Here is a 21,395-nt window from a genome sequence, read left to right on the forward strand (position 1 = left end):
CCTATCTGTAGTGCACATACTAATAACATGCAAGGCACTTCACACAACACGACACAAACACTTCAGAGAACTCTAAAGACAACATATTCCCCTACATCCATCGTTTTTTCTAGGTGACGATGCCATTGTTTCCGTGAAACGTGTGTTTGAGTATTTGTCAGAAGTCAAGTTTTTAAACCTCATTTCCTATCACGCATAATGAAACTGGCCCTATACACCAGCCATCACCATTATCTTTAATTGATTTTACTATGTTCGGTTGACACGTTTTTTTAACCTACCTTTTTGTGCTAACCACTTCACTTCATTAAATAACCTTGTCTCTGGCGCTCTTTGCCCTCGTTGGCCTTGCGCCATTAAACACTTACCATCATCATCATCAATTGTATTTGTAAGTATGGGAACGTTTAAATGCGTAGCGTCCTTTGAGCAGTTTATTAGGCCCTTGTTCATCTCGGCGGATTCTAATTTGGTGGATATCCAAGAAGCATTTTTTTCGAAGTTCCCCGAAATCAAGAGAACAGAGAGGATTCTCATCCAGGTGAGTAGATAACTCTCATTACATAGGTATCATCTATCTCTTCTGGTACTATCGGATGATGGCCAAGCTTCGCATCGCAATGCATGCATGCCAGTGCGCACCGTCAGTTCTCAGCAGTACCTCGCGAGCTCGGATGGGCAGGCATATACGTATGATGACACCACGGAGAGGTAGAATTGATGAGACTGAGCGTGTGCGCAGAAAGCAGAGGCCAGCAACGCGCGCGCGCTTTCCGCGATCATGCGCATTTGCTCATCCTCGCCTCCATTGCCGCCTCTCGCCTCTCCATTGTCGCTCGCGCAGTGCGCGCTGTGTACGAATATGGGGGGGGGTGGGGGTGGGGTTTGAGATGCATCTCTTTACGATGCAGCTCGCCGAGTGGGGGGATGGGGGCTGCGCGAACACCGTTTATTTTGCGGGCAGCTAGCATATATCAGTGTGTGTTTCGGTTATCATGTTAGTCGAGTTAATTTTAAACCAGCACTGAGCTCAGAAACAATGAACACGTGTGAATCGGGAGAAAGAAAAGGAACTCTGGTGTACCGCCTTGCAGCTACGCAAGCAGCGGAATAACTGTTCCGTCCAGACGGAACTGACAGTGTGTAGTTCCTTTGAGACTAAAAGAAAACAGGCCATTAAAAGCAATTTCGGAGTCCTCGGGGAATGGAGTAGGGGTTACGCTTCTGCTTGCAGGCGATGAGGTCGTGGGTTCAATTCACCCCCCGCCGGTTTTTTTTCTTTTTTCCCCCGCTTTGTAATAGCTGTACTGTACGTCCAGTTTATAATTCACGTGGCACCTTGCTTTGCATCAATTTTGTTATTGCAGTTTAAATTATTTTTTTATGATTGCTATGAGTATTTATTGTGGGTGAAAATTTTGTTGATTGGCGTGTTTACAGGTGCACGATGCAGAACTCAATGAGTTTATGGATTTCGATGAAGGTTGCTGCGGGGTCCAGGCTCCGAGCGGTTTGCTTGCCAGCCGAGGTGGACACGGATGCAACACAGATGCTTTATTCACCGGACATGGAAGTGTATGTTTTGATATTGCCACGGCATTATTATCATCATTGCCAGACAGACCCAGCGACCCACACCCAGTATTCGAAGTGAGGACGTTGAAGCCAGCAGCTGAGGAAAAAGGCGAAGAGAAAGACGAAGGAACAGTTTTCGGTGGACGCTGTAGCTAGCGGTGACAGGAGACTTACGGGCACAAGTTCGCCCTCTAAATAAAGTGCTTTTCTTTATTGCTGCAAACCCCAGTGCTCCCTTTCACCGTTACAAGTGGTGGAGTTGCGGGGTACATGATACCCGGTCCTACCAGGACGCCGACTACAAGGCCGCCAGGTAGCGAAATTACGCCAGTTCACGAGCGGATCAGCCGACGCCTACGCGGATTGCCTGCAGAGTGCGGGCCCTTGGCTGATCGGAATCGGAAGATGATGGGGCGAAACACCGGCGTCGTGGATGCACCTCCTCCACCTACCCCTTCCATTCAGTACGTGGTTCATCAGCCACGGACGCCGAAGATCTTCTATGGGGAGAGCTTTGAAGATGTGGAGGACTGGCTGTACCAGTTCGAGCGCGTCGCCGCGTTCAACGAATGGAACGAGGAGCGCAAGCTACATAATGTGTACTACGCTCTGGAGGAAGGCGCACGAACGTGGTTCGAGAACTACGAGGCCAAGATGACGTCCTGGGAGGAGTTTCGCCGGCGGATACTTCCGGCTTACGTGACCGGTGACCGCAAAGAAACGGCGGAGGCTGCGCTTCAAGCCAGGAGTCAGCGTCCTAATGAGAGCGTCACGACATACGCCGAAGACATGTCTCGTCTGTTCAGGCGGGCAGACCCCGACATGGCTGAGGACAAGAAGGTGCGGCACCTCATGCGAGGGGTCAAGGAAGAAATCTTTGCCGGTCTAGTACGGAATCCGCCATTAACCGTTTCCGAATTTATTAAGGAGGCTACGGCGATCGAGAGGGCGCTTCGGCAACGGGCCCGGCAATACCACCGCGAAGGAGCCACCGTGTCAAACGTAGCTCAGCTCGGAATGCCTGGGCTCCGCGAGATCGTGAGGCAAATAGTCAGAGAGGAGCTCCACCGCCTTCAACTGGGAAACGTGTCACCTGCTTCGGTGTCCATCGCCGAAATTGTCAGAGAAGAAATCAGCCAAGCTGTGAGGACATCGGAGCAAGCAGACATGGCGCTACAGGAGCCACGCATTTCGTACGCGGCTACCTTGAGGAACCCTGCCTACTGCTCTCCGCCCGCGATCGTCCCCGTCTCGCCGCAGCCTCAGGTACATTTGGCACCCCGCGACGTGTCTTACCAAATGGATGTAACACCCCGGAAGAGCGACGTATGGCGTGCCCCCGACAGCAGGCCTCTCTGCTTCCACTGTGGGGAAGCAGGGCACGTCTACCGCATCTGTGCATACCGTCGGGTTGGATTGCGGGGATTTTCGCCGAACGCACCGTGCCCAAAATACGGAGAACGACCCCGGGAGATCGAGGAGTACATCGCAGGACGTCAGAACAGGTTTCCTCCCATACGCCGTGAGCCCCGGTCACCATCTCCTCCCACCCGACGCAGATCCCTGAGTCCACGTGTCGCGCCAGGTTCTACCAGCCGTCGCCCTGGTAGCCCCGAGAACCGGGGAAACTAAGGGCAGCGACTTCCGGAGGTGAGGCCGCTGACGTCGCTAATCGCCAACATCCTCCACTGCGAAGACCACAACGACGACGACAAGAAAATGGTCATCTTAGTCCCAGTCGCTGTTACGCCGAACCGGTATCGTGTGACGTACGTGTGGACATCGACGGCCGCGAGACAACTGCCTTGGCTGACACTGGCGCAGACCATTCTGTTATAAGTCAAACCCGCGCCGCTACTTTAAAGAAAGTTCTGACCCCCTGGTCTGGCCTTCAAATTCGTACAGCTGGAGGCCACTTGATTACTCCCGTCGGTAGGTGCACTGCCCGAATCAAGATTCACGGCATCACCTATGTTAATTGTATTCATTGTGCTTCCGGAGTGTTCGAGAGACCTAATTCTAGGCATGGACTTCCTGTTGACCAACGGAGCAATTATCGACTTGGAGAAATCTAAAATTAGCTTTACTACCAAAGGAGCTATTGCCAGTCATGTGGAAGACGAGCGTGACAAGGCGTTGCGCATCGTTGACGACGATGTCACGCTACCAGCTCGCACTAGCGTGCTCGTGAATGTTAAGAGCGATGCATTCCACGATTGTGCTGCTATTGCCGAAGGAAACATCCGGTTGCTCATAGAGAAAGGCATCTGCATAGCAAGAGGATTAGTGAGGCTACAACGCGGATGTACGCCTGTCTTGCTCACTAATTTTGCCAACGAGCGTCGGCACCTCGCAAAAGGCACCGCCATCGGGTTCATTGAAGAGATCGCTGACGTAACGCACGTGAGCGCTCTGGAAACGACGCGATCTGATCCACAGGCAGCGACCCTGTGCATACCCGTTGAGATCAACCCCGAACTCTCGACCGCTCAAAAGGAGGCCTTGAAGTCCCTCGTCCAGGAATTCTCCGACTGCTTTGCCACGTCATCTAAAGTGCGCCGGACATCCATCGCGAAGCATCGCATCTTCACGGATGAATCTGTCAGGCCAGTGCGCCAGCAACCTTACAGGGTGGCGCCAAGGGAAAGGGAAATCATCAAGACTCAGGTGAAGCAGATGCTCGATGATGATGTTATTCAACCGTCTAAGAGCGCGTGGGCCTCTCCCGTAGTTCTAGTAAAGAAAAAAGACAATACGCTTCGGTTTTGCGTTGACTACCGCAAATTGAACAGCGTGACAAAACGAGACGTCTACCCGCTTCCTCGAATTGACGACACCTTAGACCGCCTCCGTGATGCTAAATTCTTCTCGTCCTTAGATTTGAAATCTGGTTATTGGCAAATAGAGGTAGATGAGCGAGATCGCGAAAAGACGGCGTTCGTAACACCTGACGGCCTCTACGAGTTTAAAGTCCTCCCGTTTGGCTTGTGTTCCGCCCCGGCAACCTTCCAACGGATGATGGACACTGTACTCGTGGGGCTTAAGTGGCAGACGTGTCTGGTTTACTTAGACGACGTGGTCGTTTTTTCCAGTTCATTTGAGGAGCACCTTCTTCGACTGAGATGCGTTCTGGACGCTCTCCGCTCTGCAGATCTAACTATCAAGCCTGAAAAATGCCATCTCGGATTCAAAGAACTAAAATTTCTTGGACACGTTGTCAGCGCTAAAGGCGTCGGACCCGATCCCGACAAAACAGCTGCTGTGCGCTGCTTTCCACTGCCCACCGACAAGAAGGCGATACGGCGCTTCTTAGGCCTTTGCGCGTATTATATACGTTTCGTGGAAGGCTTCTCCAAGATTGCCGAACCATTAACGCGCCTTACCAAAAACGATGTGCCATTCATTTGGACAGGGGAGCAGCAAGCGGCATTCGATGAGCTACGTACCCGCCTTCAGAACGCACCCATCTTGGCCCACTTTGACGACTCTAGCGAGACAGAAATCCGAACTGACGCCAGCAATGTTGGAATTGGCGCTATCCTAGTGCAATGGCAGCAGGGGACAGAAAAAGTTATCGCTTACGCCAGTCGCACGCTTTCAAAAGCCGAGACGAATTACTCTGCAACGGAAAAGGAATGCCTAGCGGTGATCTGGGCCATAACCAAATTCCGCCCCTACCTGTACGGTGGCCCTTTCAGGGCGGTAAGCGATCACCACTCCTTATGTTGGCTGGCGAACCTAAAGGACCCATCTGGACGACTCGCTCGTTGGAGCCTACGCCTCCAAGAGTATGACATTACTGTCGTATACAAGTCGGGAAGGAAACATACCGATGCAGACTGTTTATCGCGGGCGCCGATTTCTTCCGACACACGCGAATCAGACGAGGACATCCCGTTTCTCGGAGTGCTCCGCACCACTGACATGGCTGACTACCAGATGCAGGACGCCGAGCTACGGCCACTCATCGAACATTTGCGCGGCAGGAACTCCACCGTGCCGCGTCCCTTCCTTAGGAATGTGGCCGCGTACTGCCTGCGGAACAATGTGCTGTACAAACGGAGCTATGATAGCCAGGAGAAATTTCTTCTTGTCGTGCCAACTGTGCTACGGGCGGAAATCCTGCAAGCCTGTCACGATGAGCCTTCAGCCGGCCATCTCGGCGTGAGTCGCACATTTGCGCGGATCCACCAGAGGTACTTTTGGCCTAACCTTCTTCAATCAGTAAGACATTACGTAAGGACGTGCCGCGATTGCCAGCGCAGGAGGACACCTCTCGTAAAACCACCCGGAATGCTTCACCCAGTTGATCCCTCCGACGCGCCATTCAGGAAGGTTGGAATGGATCTACTTGGGCCATTTCCAACATCATCTCTGGGTAACAAATGGATTATTGTAGCCGCTGACTACTTAACTCGATATGCCGAAACAAAGGCTCTCTCTCGGGGAACCGCCGTAGAAGTAGCCAAATTCTTCGTAGAGAACATTGTTCTGCGACACGGCGGACCTACCACTGTAATTATGGATAGGGGCACCCCCTTCACTATTTCCTTAACCTCTTCTAGCCTGAATTTATTGTAATGCAAAAAAAAATCTTTTTTGCTATCGGGTTCTCTAGTCTGCTGGCAAAGAAGTCACAGAATAAATTTGACACATGCCGGACTATTTCGAACAAAGTTACGGCTATGTCGCGAAAACGCGACAACAGGTCACAACAGGTCAGAAAATGTTTATTTACAAACACATTTCACAAGTCATTTGTTCGTGCTCACGGAACGGCGTTCACGCCTTGTGAAAAGCAATAAAACAATTTGAATTTTTGTTAATGCAAAGATGGGTTTTGCACTTTGTGCAAAAAGAAACAGGTTGACCTTTGCAACCGGGCATTTTGCACCGCTGTCGCTGCGGTGCAACGTCAGGCCAGTGTCCAACGTTATCGTGACGCACTTCAACATTAGGAGTAGGAGCTGCCGGTCCTCTTCTTTTTTTTTTGCAAGCTCTGCTTCAACAGAAAGAGAAGGCCGGCCCCTTTTCTTCATCACGTCCTTGTTTTGAGCAGAGAGGCAGTTGGCAACAGAAATCTTGAATGATAAGAGATCCAGTTGCTCTTTCTTCGGGATCGCGAGAGCATCGCAATCCCTGCGGTAGAGTAGCCAGCTGCTCACAACAGCCATGTCGACAAAGTGGAAAAAAAATCTCAGGTAGAATTTCTTTGATTTGAGGAAAATTCTGTAATATGACATCAGTCCATCAAGTAGGTCGACTCCACCCATAAATGTGTTGTATGTTTTCACAATGGCGGGCTGCTCAACTTGACATCTTTCTTTTTTCTTGCGGTCGTACCTCTGGCAGCTTCCCAGGGGCTCAGCGCTCGCGAATGTGCTGGCTATATTTACTCCTCGGCTGTCGTACCACTTCACTACTCTCAATTCACGTCGATTTAGAACACAGGAATTGGGACGAAATTCTACCTTACGCTACCTTCGCTTATAATACGGCTACGCACGAAACAACTCGACTCACCCCGTTTCAACTTGTTTACGGACGCGCGGTGACCACTACACTGGACGCTATGCTTCCCGTAGATCACACCGACGTCGCCGACAATGCCGTTGAAGATATCACGCAGCGCGCTGAAGAAGCTCGTCAGCTTGCCCGACTCCGCATTCTAAGGCAAGAAACAGTCGATGCCAAAAGATACAACCAGGGTCGACGCAATCCTGAATATCTAGCTGGAGACCTTGTTTGGGTGTGGACACCCGTCCGTCGCCGTGGGCTTTCGAAAAAGCTTCTCCGCCGATACTTCGGCCCTTATCAAGTCCTTCGTCGCGTCTCGGATGTCAACTACGAGGTAGAACCCAGGGCAACAGCAGCGTGCTCATCGAGACGGAGGCCTACCCCAGAGATCGTACATGTGGCACGCATGAAGCCCTATTACTTTCGCTCAGACCAAGTCCAGCCTGCCTGAACGTATCTGGTTGCCTTTACGTATTTGCACACTAAGACGGCGCTTTTCAGCTACTACGTTTCCCAGACTGGTTAGGCTTGAATAGCAAAGAACAACCATCCGGCATCGGGTCGATGCCGTTTCCGGGAGGGGGAGTAACGCCACGGCATTATTATCATCATTGCCAGACAGACCCAGCGACCCACACCCAGTATTCGAAGTGAGGACGTTGAAGCCAGCAGCTGAGGAAAAAGGCGAAGAGAAAGACGAAGGAACAGTTTTCGGTGGACGCTGTAGCTAGCGGTGACAGGAGACTTACGGGCACAAGTTCGCCCTCTAAATAAAGTGCTTTTCTTTATTGCTACAAACCCCAGTGCTCACTTTCACCGTTACAATATGATCTCTCTCCTCGGGGTATTAATTCACCACAATAGAAAGAAAGTCGTGCGGTGTCTTTTAAAAGGGGACAGTGTCATGTAATCTGTTCATTAGTTGAGGAATTTGCTTGTGTTGTGTGTACGAATACACCTGTCAGCTCTTGTCATATCGTATGGCCCTGTTAATTCGTTGTTGCACAGAAGAAATTAACCATGAGTTGTTTTTGCTTATGTTTCTAGTGTTGAACAAGTGCAGTGCATTCAGGAAGGTGCGTGCTCCAGCCTGGACCCTAAAAACTACGTGTTGCCACCAACACCGCTGGACATCACACACAACCTGGCGAAGGCAAACAAGCGCTCGGATGTGCGCTTAGTGCTGCGCCGGCGCGTCGCCGAGTGGCTGTGCCACGACTTGCTTCGCTACACGTTGTGAGTACAATTTCTGGATTCATAGGTTAATTTAGCCCAATATAAGTTCAGACTTTTAAAAGGCAAAACAAGCATGCATGCTATGATTCTGAGAACATGCAATTCCAGACAAACTTCTCAGTAGTGGGCATGCTTAGTGTGGGCCAGGTAACACGTAGCAGCCACTCATATCACAGCAGCCCACCAAAGCCCCAATGACAGTTCATGCATGCATGCAAGGCAAGCTGTGTTTCCAGCTTGCCTGTTGCAGTATTAGAACTGTGACTTGTCTGCCACATTGTGACGAAATAAACTCTGCATTAAAAGGTAAAGTCAACAAAAGATGGTTTGGGTCGCTGTTGATGCTGTTTTCTGTTCCGGCAACTCTGTTCTGTTAGTCTATTTTATGGCACTTTACCTCTCTTTGCTTTCCTCCTAGGTATCCCATCAAGCTGTACAGGCAAGTGGTGCGGCATCTTGTCCAGCGCCACCCCGTCCTCCGAGACACAGTCGGCTCCGGTCACGTATGTATAAGTTCAGCATCAAGCTAACTTCACTCATGTTAAACAAAACTGTTCTACATGAATGCCAAACTGTAACTCAATGAACAATTAACACTAAGGAAAGTTCCCTTTTGCATAGTGCAGCTATTCTGCTTCCTTCTATATTTGCACAATTGTATCTCCTCAGCTAGCATGGAAGCAAATCTTTCAACCTCTCACTGATGTTGTCTGTAGTCCACCCAAAAAGCACTGCAGGAAAGCCTCTTTTCTCTGACGATGATTATGATCACGTGAGGCGAATAAAAATTACGATATTATTCGTGGTCAGAACCGAACCTGGGTCCCTCACGTTGTGCAGCCAACGTATAACTTATTGTGCCATTCCAGCACGATTGAAGCGATTTGAAGAGGGGTGCATGGATGTGCGAAAGTAGACAGAAAATTATGCACCCCTGTGTCTAACAACAGCAATGACTGAACGTGAAGCTTTCTGTGTGCGAAACGAAATGGCCAGGGGGAAAAGTCAGAGACACTGTGATCTAAAGTCCAAACCGACTGCAAGTCAAAGTTCAAACTGATACGACAACCAAGGAGTCCCCCACGAGAAAGCTTCGTGTTCAACTGTTGTCGCCGTTAGACAAAGAAGTGCATGATTTTTTTTTAATTTTATGAATACGTCCACTTTGTATTCATTCTGTCATGATAAAAGTAGAAGCATGGTCTAATTTGCTGCAAATAATTTTTTGTTCCTGCGCTAGAGATGCAGTCATGTATATGCAATAAGTTGATATGAGGAAACACTTTGAGGAAATATGAGGAAACATCTGCTCATGAGGAAACAATTTTGTGACCTTGCTGTGTGCAGTGGGGAAAAGAAACACGGTAGTAACTATTTTTTCAAAGCAAAGCTATTCGTAGTAAGCAGTGATTGAGGCCCGTCCCTGTTTCCAAGTATCACTAAGAACAGAGTGCACAACAGGCGACACTGTGGATGTGCTTTAGTTCACGCCGCCCCTCCCCCAATATTTTTCCAGTACCCATATATGAAAATGCCTGCATAGTCTACACCCAGGCAATCGCAGCTTGCATGAACCTCTCATTTTGTGTAAATATTGCTACGTATCACGTGTTCAAGTAGAGAATAATTTGCCTTTCTGTAGTTCCTTATGTTTGGCCTAAACTCGTAACTCTTATAGGCCCAATTGTGGCATTGTTAGTATGGAAACAAAAGTAAAAGATACCTCTGGCAGTAATGTGCGTAGCTTAAACTAGAAAAATAGTGTGTGCGGTTTTCCCTCAGCCGGAGCCCTAAACCTTTTCTTTTAGTTTGGTAACATAGTGTGGGTTTATAAAGGACATGGTTAAAGTATTTTTGTGTGTGTATGTGTATGTGTATGTGTGTGTCTGTGTGTCTTAATTACGCAGGACTCCTGGTACCACAGACTGCGCTACAAGTGCAAGTTTGAGCGCATCAAATTATTAAACAAAGAAGAAGTTGCCGACAAAAGAAAGAAGTTTGGGGGCAGAAACGGCAGCAAACCGTTCCTCCCTCTGGTGACTTGGAGGCAGCACCGGCAAAGAGGGTTTGCCGAAAGGTTTGAAAACTCAAGCTTTTTTTTCTTTTTTTTATATGCAGGAGTTGTGAAAGTTTATTGCAGCTATCTGACTGACAGAACAATGTGTTTCAGGCTCAAAATACGAATAGCTTTTGCAATTGAGCTCAAATTGATATAATAGTTCAGCATTAAGACACTAGCCTTGAACAAAGATGATGCCAGTCAATATGTGTTCATATTAATGCAATTTGTAATAAGTTTTGGAATTTGGACCTGTGCTTTGCGTCACCAACAGGATTATAAATGTGAAGGTATGGGCTATCATGCTCTGTACTATCATGCTCTGCTTAGGTTGTATAATATGCATAGGTGTTATGTGTGTAGAAAAAAAGCTTTTGCCTGCTGTTTCATGTTGTTTTACTGCAGTCACAATGCAGCAGTACATATTTTATCTCTGAGGCACGTTGTTAGCATCTCATTACAGCTAGGCTAAAGACTGTGTCTCGTAATTTAGCAAATTATCATTATTAGGATATTACCAGTTAATCAGGTTGCTGCAATGATCCATGACTGCTGTTTCAAGAGCATTACTTTGCTCATCACTCGACAAAAATCAGGGTATTGGACAGGTGCATAGCCAACGGGGGGGGGGGGGTGTTTCAGTGTCAGAACATCCCCCGAAATTTTGTGAGCGGTGCATTCTCCCCTCTCACCCCCCCACATTTTGGCCTTTTCCCTCCACATGTGCAATTCACACTCCGCATCGGTATAATATTATGTACAAAACGAAAATAAAAGAAAGATAGATGAGAAAATGAGAATGAAGTGACGTTTTCAGACAAGCAATCGCTCATTCTAAGGGTTTTTTCTTTTTCTTTTCTATTTTTTTGCCGGTGATGTATAACACATTCTGAAATATATTTCTATGCATGTGCTATATCCTCACCTTTATGTCTCGAGGTAAGCTGGCAGTAAATTAAAACTATTGGATTGGACAGCTTAGCTGTACAGGCACATGTAATGTGTGTGCACTTGATTTCTCCTTCCAGGGTTAGGCTAAACTATTGGACCACTTCACTTGGCAAACTGTACAATTCCTGTATTGTTGTTTGCGGGGGTCTGAGCACGAATGCACAATTCTATCAATTACTGCTCAAGTTTTGTGGCAGCCATAAGACTTGTTTCCAACTGGTAGGGGAAAATTGGAATTCCCAGGCTTAACGATGCTGCAGGCAAGCAAATACTAAAATTATCTAGAAGGCTGATTAGCCCAAAGGAGAATGCAGGCTTATGCAGTCACTGGGCAAATGTGCCTTGTCATTCTCACGGTAGTTTGAAGCTAAAATGCCTTGATGCACAACTTTTTTATTTCGTTTTGTCTTTTTGTTTTGTCTTTTCTCATTCTCATTTCTTAATCTTCTGTAGAAAAGTAAAATATTTTTTCCCTCCTTGTCACTGTGCAGATGGCTTGCCACAGTTTATTGTAATCAGACTGTAGACACCTTTTTGTGCAAAGTAACGGTGCAGTACCAACCCAAAGTTTAACTGAGTGCTTTGAGATTGTTAAACGTGCATGATAGTTATATCAGTTGCAACATTTTGCTTATTTCGCCTTCCATTACAGCAAGTTGGTGACACCACTGCTGAGGACGCCCACAGCGTTGAAGGCCATATCAAGGCCATGAAGCAAGAGATGAAGAAGGCGGTCCCCAATGAAGAAAGATCGCGAGACTCGATGGCACGCACCTTCGAGTCCCGGCGGCAGTACATCGCTGAAGAGCGGCCGTTGCTACGTGACCTCTTCGAGAGGTACCCTGCTCTTACGAGCAAAGAAGAGGTAAAAAGGTTATGGGTTGACTGTGCATTTTATTATCACATATTTTGGTGTGCATTTCAGATCTTTCGGAAGTTTGAGCGTCTGGGAGGGCATTCCCCTTTGGAAGCCCTTACTCACGTCGCCAACACCCACATGAATGCCCTTCTTGTAGCTGGCAACCGGGTGGAAGCCAGAACCCATGAGATATTGGACAAAGCTCGGGAATCCAGCACGGAGGACCAAGAAGGTGAGAATGCTGCTTTCCCATTATGCTGTAGAATGCTGCTGCCTGTCCCTGTCCCACACCAGGGGATGAGGCAGCATCTTTTGCTTCTAGCAGGCGAGGCACTAAAAGATCATGCTGAGTGCATGCAGCCACTAAGGTAGTCAATAAAAATGCAGGATAAAAAACTGCCGCGCTAAACTCTCTTTTGTTGCAGCTTCTAACCACACTCAAGATTTTATTGACTTGAAAGTAGCAATAAGTGCTCACAGAAAACAGTCATTATAAAAGTGTACTACAGTAAAAGCTCGTTAATTTGAACTCGGTTAATTCAAACTTCCGGTTAATTCGAACTCATGCCCTGGTCCCGGCACGGCCCTGTATATTTCAATGGGAGAAAACTCCCGATAATTCGAACTTGTTGGTATCTAGAATGGTTAATTCGAACTGTGATCCTGTCATTTCCATTGCTCTTGCAGAAGAAGTGGGCCCAGAGGGATTACAATGTGTTGCCAAATCGAAACCAAACCAAATTAACTAGAGATTCAAAACAACGAAAGTTACGAAACAGAAAAACAGTGTGGCACGCGCGCTACATTTCTGCAATAGCTTATTTCGCTTCAACAGAGGGCACTACACCACTGGGGCCAGTGCTTCGGCACATGCCATTATTATTTACGAAATCACCTGCCACAGACGTGTAGTAGTGCCTAACTAGCGATTACGAGCCCAGAGGTGGCTTCTTTGTCTTCTGCTGTTGCAGTGTGGCGCGATTTCTAATCATTCTAACGCCTGCCCGCTAATTCGAACTCCGCTTTATCTGAACAATTTTATGGTCTCCTTCGAGTTTAAATTAATGAGCTTTTAGTGTGCTATACATTTTAATGTCATTGCTAACATAAAATACTACTTTTTAAAGATAGATGGTTCTGTGCTTCGGAGTACACATACATGCCTCAGGGTGCATGCACAGATTTCTTGTGGTCAAAACCGTTGTATTGATAGTGCACTATGAATGTTAAAGCTGAATAGTGCACAATAATACAGGACAAAACTCGCATGTACCTTTATCAATTCGAGCTAATACGTGCATAACAAGGGTTGGAAGAGTAGGAAGGCCCGCAGCGGTGGCTCGGTGGCTAAGGCGTTGCGCTGCTGAGCACGAGGTCGCGGGTTCGATTCCCGGCCACGGCAGCCGCTTCTCTGATGGAGGCAAAAAGCAAAAACGCCCGTGTGTGCAAGATTTCGGCGCACGTTAAAGATCCCAAGGTGGTCAAAATTAATCCGGAGCCCTCCACTACGGCGCACCTCATCGCCTGCGTTGCGTCGGGAAGACCACCATGTCCCTCGCGTTCCGCCTACAGGTAGTGAATGCGTTGTATCAGCAGCTTCTTGACGTAGTTTGAATGAGACAAGGATATAAGGCGCGTTCGTAGCCCTCCATTCTGTGTCGGCTTTGTGGCGTAGTGGGTAGAGCACCATGTACCTTGCGTTCCGCCCGCAGGGTCGTGGGATCGAAACCAGGCGCCGGTAAGTATTATTTTTTATATAGTGTAGGGGGAGTGGTGCGGACTACTACGAACAACTAGAACGGGTGACACCGTGAGTTAAAGAAATGCTCTGCATTTAAAATTGCTTCCTAGTTATAGTCATGAAAGAGTCACGTGAGTCATGAGTTCGGTTGAAAGTGAAAGTTATGCCACTAGGGCTTGTGAGGTATCAAATTAAAGGTCTTCCCGATGGGAATCACACGGGACAAATTAGAAATTGCATCCTGGTTGTAGTCACGAGCTAGTCACGTGAGTCATGGATTCGGTTAAAATCAAAGTGATGCCGCTAGGGCATGTGTGGTATCAGGTAAATGACTCGATGAGGGCAATTACGTGGGACAAATTAAATATTGATTCCAGCTTATAGTCATGAGCTAGTGACGCGTGTCAAATATTGGGTTCGCCTCCGGAATGTAAAAAGAAAGTTGAACAAGCGAGAAAGAGGCTGATGGGGTGTTGAAAATTGTGCTAGGAATGTGTACTCGCGCTGCTAGTGAAAGCGCCAATCGCATATCTGCACAGGATCCCTGCATCCCAAAATCCAGAGTCGGCCATGAGTCGTTTTGGGAAACTCCTTTTTTTAAGCTCGCCGCGAGCAGACTGTTCAGTTTGGGCTTCCTTCAAGCTCCCCTATTTTAAGGAGATTTTGTGCATCTTCAATATTCCTAGGGACTTTCTGACCCGTTTCTGAATTGGAACAGAATGAGCTCTGCAGCATGAGTGGTCGACGCAGCTCCGGGGCTTCCGAATAGGACGTTATCTACCCGGGACCGGTCGCGAAAGGCAGCCAGTGCTCTGGTCGCACAATGGGCAGGGGTTGTTTGCTTTCGAGAAAAAAAGGCTGTTTGTGTGTATTTTCACAAGAAATAAACACCTTTTCCTTATTCAGCGTCAAGAAAACTAAAAAGGAATGGCAGCAACAAATGTTTTGAAAAGCTCTTCAGCAGTCCTTTAAAAGCATGTCGAGCTTTTGATATGTTATGATTCGTGTTTTTGATATTTTCGATATTAAAAAAAACATGAAAAGAATTTTTTTCACGCCCTTCACCTACAACTCTACTAAGGGGGAATTTCCTTGCAATTCGAATAACGTTTTTGTCTTATATACAAAAATAAATATATACATTTGTTTTGCTTCTTCATTGCTACTTTGTTACTTGTGATTAATATGCCATGTGGAGCAACGCACGTAGCACGATCACAATAATGTACCAGGATGGTAAACATATCTGTAGTGCTTTACGTTTTTATGATAGTAAACAAATATACACATGACGAACCAGCGTGCTTCGGAAGCCGTTTTACATCCCCTGCCAGTCTTACAGTAGTAACTTAAATTCCACCGGCTGCAGAGGCTAAGTTATGCTGCTGAGCCCAAGGACGCGGGTTTTATCCCGTTCGTGATCTCTGCTTTTCATATGGAGTAGAAAAAAAGACGATCGTATGTCGAGATTTCGTCGAGCGTTAAAGGTGCCCAGGTGCTCAAAAGTAATCCAGAGCCCTCGTGGCCCAGCTGCGCAGCCGCGACGTGGTAAATTCCCATAATTTGAATTTTGAACTGAAGTAATAAAAAGGCCCTATATCTCCGTCCTTTGATGCAAATGTCATCGAAAGAGAGTAGTCTTCCGCCATCCGTGTCTGTAAAACCCCCTTGCCTCCCCCCACCCTGGTCTCTTCCGCTTCCCCTCCAACATTATAGATGCAGTCAAAGTTCTCCTACGTTCGCTCCATCTGTTCAGAGCTCTTTTTTCTATAGCTCTTTGCCGCGAATTAACAGCCCGTAAAAAAGCAACACAGAGCGCTTCAAGAAAGCAAACAGTGCTTGCTCCAAAGTAGTGGATAGGGAACGTCGTGCTGCTAGGGGAAAAGGAAACTCGAGCCGCCGTCGGGAAAGGAGTTGTCAGTCACGAAGCACAGTAATTTGAAAGGCAGGTGAAGTAAAAATGTAACCATTCAGTCCCATGACGGCACCTGATTGCAGTGCCGGACTTTCCTGTAGTGAAATTTGTTATAAACAACTTCATGCTCCATAGAGTATGTTGCAAGCCACCGACGGAACGACTAACGCCACAGTCACATGATGCGCCGTCCAGGATGACTGTCACCGAGAATACTCGTGGCGACGACTTCATTTTTCTTAGTGAATGCGCGCCGCAACTTCGCCATGATGCGCCCTGCAAGACGTTTCGCAGGGTTACTCTTTTAACGTGACAGCACTTAACATGTTTCTGCTCCTTAAGAGTTCAATGAATAAATCGACATGCAGGTATCCCAGTATAGAGATATCTGTTAGTGTCGTCTCGGTACAACTATCCACAACTATCTGAATACTGGCGCCACCATTTGCAAAGTATTCCACCATGAAAATAAGGAAAGTTTAGGAGAGGCTGTGACCACCTCTTTCGTGCAACCGGTAACGCCATCTTAGGAGTGTTCACTTGTTCTTGTATTTTGAGCCCATTCTCCCGTTGGTTCTCCTTAAAGCGCTTCTCACTTCGTCTTCCCCAACTGTGCCTCTGAACCTGTGGAAGCAATTTTCTAGCTTCGGCAGCAGCGAAAATCGATCGCTGGATCGTAGTAGATTGTGTAGCAAAACGACGTATGGCCGCACTTGCGACGCCACAGCTGTGAATTCGCTTGCTAATTCGCACCATATAGAGTGGGCTTATGGTACCCTACTTGCATTTACGCTTAAGGCAATAGATCCATTTTCGCCACATGTGTGGTTCCAGAACATGAATACTCATCCGCTCACTTTCATTTCAATACTGCATGAATTCAAGGCGTAGACAAAGAAGTGACTATGTTTATCATTGTAACGATCGTTCTTCTGCAGCTCCGCTAGACATCTTGTACCTCATCAGATAGCTTAGCTTTGAGGCCAACTTCATTCGACTGTTACAGTATATATGTCCAAATACGAGTAACGTTTTTTGCAGTGGCTCAGAAAATGAGCCCGTGTTTGGAAAGAACCCTATACGAATTTTTTCCGGGGTGGACTGCGAGCAACACATGTGAACTTCTAACTGCCTCACTGTGTTCCCTCCTCTCTCTTGTGTTACTTTGCCATAGCGCCCCGCTTGGGCCAACTACAATATGCAAGCGGCCAGCGCGAACGTTATGCAAGCCATGTATTGGCACGAAGTGTTCTGCGAAAGCCGCATTACCTTGGGTACACAAGCGGCTGCCATAGAAATGCTTCACCTGATCAATATTTCATTTTATGAGCAATAATATGGATTATGATCGAAACTGCGTAGCATATGTTATACAACTCTCAGACGGCAGATAAAATTCTTTCGCGCGAATTACATTTGCTTTAAATGTCAATATTTCAGCGCTACACGACAACACCGAGGGACATTTGAGGTGAATGATATTGTGGCGAACCGGGGTTCGGGAGCTCATTCAGCGACGAATTGAGTGGCCTCGACAGCAGTGGCGCATAAACAGTGAAGAAAGTTCACTAATATACCAAAAAATACGGTTTCTAAAAACTGGCAGCAAACATATTTCCCTTTCATGTTGTTTTCAAAGTAAAGAAAGGCAAACAAGTACTAAGTAAAGAGAAAATCGCGTCCGCAATGTGCGCTCTACCCTAATGCCGATTTTTCACGGACTTGTGTCGGCTTGTGATGTCTACTGAAGTCACCTAAACTGGGGATTTTTCTAATTTTATTTATTAATATTCTTTTATCTTTTCAAAAAATAGTTTCTATGAAAACATTCTACATCGAGACCTTCAGTTTGATCTCTCCCAAGCCCCAGTGCGTCACACTCACATTTAACTCAACCTATGACTCACGTGACTATCTCATGAGTATAACTAGGAAGCAATGTTTACTTTGTCCCGCGTGATTCCCCTCAATAAGACCTTTAATTTGACACCCCACAAGCACTAATGGCACCACTTTCACTTTTAACCGAGTCCATGACTCACGTGACTATCTCGTGACTATAACCAGGAAGCGATTTTTAATTCATCCCACGTGATTGCCCTTATCGAGACCTTTAATTTGATACCTCACAAGCCCTAGTGGCACCACTTTGACTTTTAGCCCCATTTGTGACTCACGTGACTCGTGACTGATTGACTCGGGACTCGTGACTAACTATAATCAGTAAGCAATTTTTAATTTGTCCGACGTGATTCCCCTCATCGAGACCTTTAATTTGATACCTCACAAGTCCTAGTGGCACCATTTTGACCTTTAGCCCAATTTGTGACTCACGTGACTATCTCGTGACTAACTGTAACCAGTAAGCAATTTTTAATTTGTCCGACGTTATTCCCCCCATCGAAACCTTTAATTTGATACCTCACAAGCCCTAGTGGCACCACTTTGACTTTTAGCCCAATTTGGGACTCACGTGACTATCTCGTGACTGACTGTAACCAGTAAGCAACTTTCATTGGTCCCACGTGATTTCCCTCATCGAGACCTCTAATTTGATACCTCACAAGCCCTAGTGGCCTTATTGTGACTTTTAGCCCAATGAAGGCATAATGAATAATGAATTATTAACATAAATTAGGAAATTCATAAAATGAACCATCGCCCGCCGCAACTAATTTCTGGCAAAAAAATATGTGTCATATGACTAACATTATCACGGTAACCAGCGGTTGCACTTTTAAACAACACGTAAACACGCGCGCTCCACATTCACACTCTAGGGCATGTCCACGCCATTTTTGCGATTTTCTTCCGCGGGTGGCGCTGTTGAACGGCGCCAGCAGCGCCATCTGTCTTTAGTTCGGGCCCCTATAAAAGACAGCCACCCCCCCCCCCCCCCCTTTGAAAAGGCGCTACTGCAGGCAATGGTAGGCATTGCACCGACAAAGAGACTCCGCGTTAAAAATCTCCTCCCGCAAAAAAAGAGTCGTACCTTTGAGATGGAAATCTTTCACCTGACACTCCTGAATAAAACTGCATAAAACTGAATAAAATTGACCTGAATAAAACTAAATAGAAACAAAACAGAAACACCAACTGCATGCAGCATTTTTTGTAGCAAGAAATGCCAACTTTGTCACCTACTGTTTTCCGCAGCATCAGTAATCCCTGTTCAAACAAAGAAATGCGATGAACGCAGCAGTAGCCCCTTCGGTCATTCTATACGGCGATAACTTGTCATACTCTGCCAACGAAACGAAGGAACGTTCCACGCCCCACACGTTTAACTTGACCATACTACCGCAACATAACCGCAATTTCGGCAGCGAAATTTATGCAGGAAAAAGTTTTGTGACTGTTGGCGCCGGACTAAGTAATCTTCGCATTCCATCGTCAAGGACAGCCATTAGCGCGCATGATTAAACGCAAGGCGACAAAAGTGAAAGATTCGAATTAAGTTATACGCTGTTGTTTTCTTTTTTTCTCACTGCTGCGTTCTTTTCTCCTTTACGCAGGTTCGCTGCTGGAACGAAGCGAACGGCTGCGCTGTTCTTCCAGCTTCGCAGGTCGCTGAGCACATTCGCCACGATTGCCGGTACCACGTGACCCGCTGCCCCAACTTCACGGCTGATGTGCTGTGCAGCGACGTGTGTGCACACCTAAAATCCCAATGTACAACACTTGTATTGCACGCTGCGCCTGAAGCGCTACAGGGGACCAACAACCACGAAAATGCATATTTTGTAGCATTCGAAAGAAAGGTAGAGCAGCGAGTACGTGAACTAGATTCTAGGCTTGCGCAACTGTCCTTTGAGACTGGCACACACAACGACAAACTTGTTGAAGTTTGCCACAACATTAATAATTTGAAGGAAGCACAGACAGAACAGTTTGAACGAGCCTCAGTCGACATGAAAGCCCTGGCAGTGCAAGAAAAAACGATAGAAAATCGAGTAGGCCAACTGGAAGCTAAGCTCACTCAACTGTCCTTAAAAAGCGGCTCTCAGAGCGGCAAACTAGTTGATGTTTGCCGCAACATTAGCAATCTGAAGGAAGCCGTGACACAACAGTTTGGCAATCTGAAGGAAGCCCTAACACAACAGTTTGGGCCTTCCTCAGATCGAAACGCAGCTGAGATGAGAGCACTTTACAAAGAAAAAAAACCGAACCCTTGATGACCGCCATACAGTCAGTGTTGACGTCGTCTCCAAGTGATCCAAAAACGCATCAGTGGGTTCTGAATGGATATGCAGCGCTCAAAGAAAAGGCCCTGAAAGATGGTTCCTCTCTGAGCGTGAGCGACAAAGTATATCTACAGCGCTACCAAATATTTTGGGGAATTAAATTTACAAAAGAAGGTGAAAGCGTACATCTTGAGTTGCGCATTAAACTGCACGGGGGCAGAGGGGACGACTTTCTTGAGTGGCCATTTACAAAAAATTTGAAGCTCAGCATCATCCACCCCGAGAAGCGACAAGAACGGCATCTCGTCGGACGGCCAGTGTTTTGTGAATATTTAATGAGCTGTTTATGTAGACCGATCGGAAGCAGCAACACGTCGATCCGATTTGTTGAAACCAAGATTGAGCCGGGCGACATAGAAAGGAATGGTCATGTTAAGGGAGACCAGCTGCTTCTAAGGTTGGAAATGCTCTTGTGAGTATATTAATAGAAGTATCACTGGGAATCGAATCCTGCGGAGACGGGACCCTCTGCCTATAACGAACTGTTACCCCAACCACTATACATTTCGCATCGCATTGATCACCGTCACAAGGTTGGCATCAACTATTGTCATACAAAATCTGCCACTCAGTCATTCTTGCCCCGTTCATCCCGGGAATGGAACCACCTTCCTGCTGAAATTGCGTGTATCACTGATGAATTGTTCCGAGCTGCCCTAGCCAATATTGTATATGCAGAAATATCTGATGTTTAATCTCTGTTTATGTGACCATACTGTTGCGATAATACTAATTTGTTTTGTCTTTTCTTTTTTATGCACACCACGTTTTTGTAACCATGGCACCTCATTTTATGCCTTTTTTTGTACCACTCCCATCTGTAATGCCTCCGGCCCTGAGGGTATAATAAATAAATACATAAACAGTAAGTTTTTACCACATGTCGCAGGTGTAATACGGCAGCTTGTTAAGCGTTAGTGTGTATCAGTGCTGCGATACGAACCTCGAACTGCGTGAATATTGCACATTTAGAAGATAATGCGTACTGCCATTCAGAGTAGACCTATTTCGGATCGACTTGCTGGAAATAAAGTTCGTACTAATATTTTCTTTTCTGCGGTGTGAGTTTTTTTCGCAAGCAAGGGTAAAAACGTCGGGTTGAGAACAGAGAATAAATACGCAAATTAAGCGGATCCTGGGGTAGAGCATCTGGACAATGAAGTGAAGTTTCAAGGCCTTGCATCGACCTTGACGGCAGGGATGATGATGACCGCAAAAAAATGAATATATAGCGGTGGCCAGGCATGAGAGTCCATAGGGCTCCATGGGTTTTAGGTAAGCGATGGACTTGTGACTGG

General features: G+C 46.8%; 1 protein-coding gene across 3 annotated transcripts in view; it reads left to right on the plus strand.

Moving 5' to 3' along the window:
* The window catches only part of LOC144145679 (uncharacterized), a 40,290-nt gene extending 19,516 nt beyond the window's left edge, over window positions 1-20,774 (plus strand). The window contains exons 1-3 of one of the 3 annotated variants that reach the window (XM_077677343.1): window positions 12,059-12,203; window positions 12,264-12,429; window positions 19,369-20,774. In XM_077677343.1, coding sequence (XP_077533469.1) covers window positions 12,060-12,203; window positions 12,264-12,429; window positions 19,369-19,427 — 369 coding nt within the window. In that variant the 5' untranslated portion in view covers window position 12,059 and the 3' untranslated portion in view covers window positions 19,428-20,774. Of the gene's footprint in view, window positions 1-1,440; window positions 1,576-8,139; window positions 8,294-12,058; window positions 12,204-12,263; window positions 12,430-19,368 lie in introns of those variants that run through there. The other 2 variants (XM_077677342.1, XM_077677341.1) reach the window with 2 other exon arrangements.
* The last annotated feature ends 621 nt before the right edge of the window (window positions 20,775-21,395 follow it).

The sequence above is a fragment of the Haemaphysalis longicornis genome, unplaced genomic scaffold (genome assembly GCF_048455015.1).
Source record: "Haemaphysalis longicornis isolate Haplotype H1 unplaced genomic scaffold, Haemaphysalis longicornis Haplotype H1 scaffold_7, whole genome shotgun sequence".
NCBI classification, from domain to species: Eukaryota; Metazoa; Arthropoda; class Arachnida; order Ixodida; family Ixodidae; genus Haemaphysalis; species Haemaphysalis longicornis.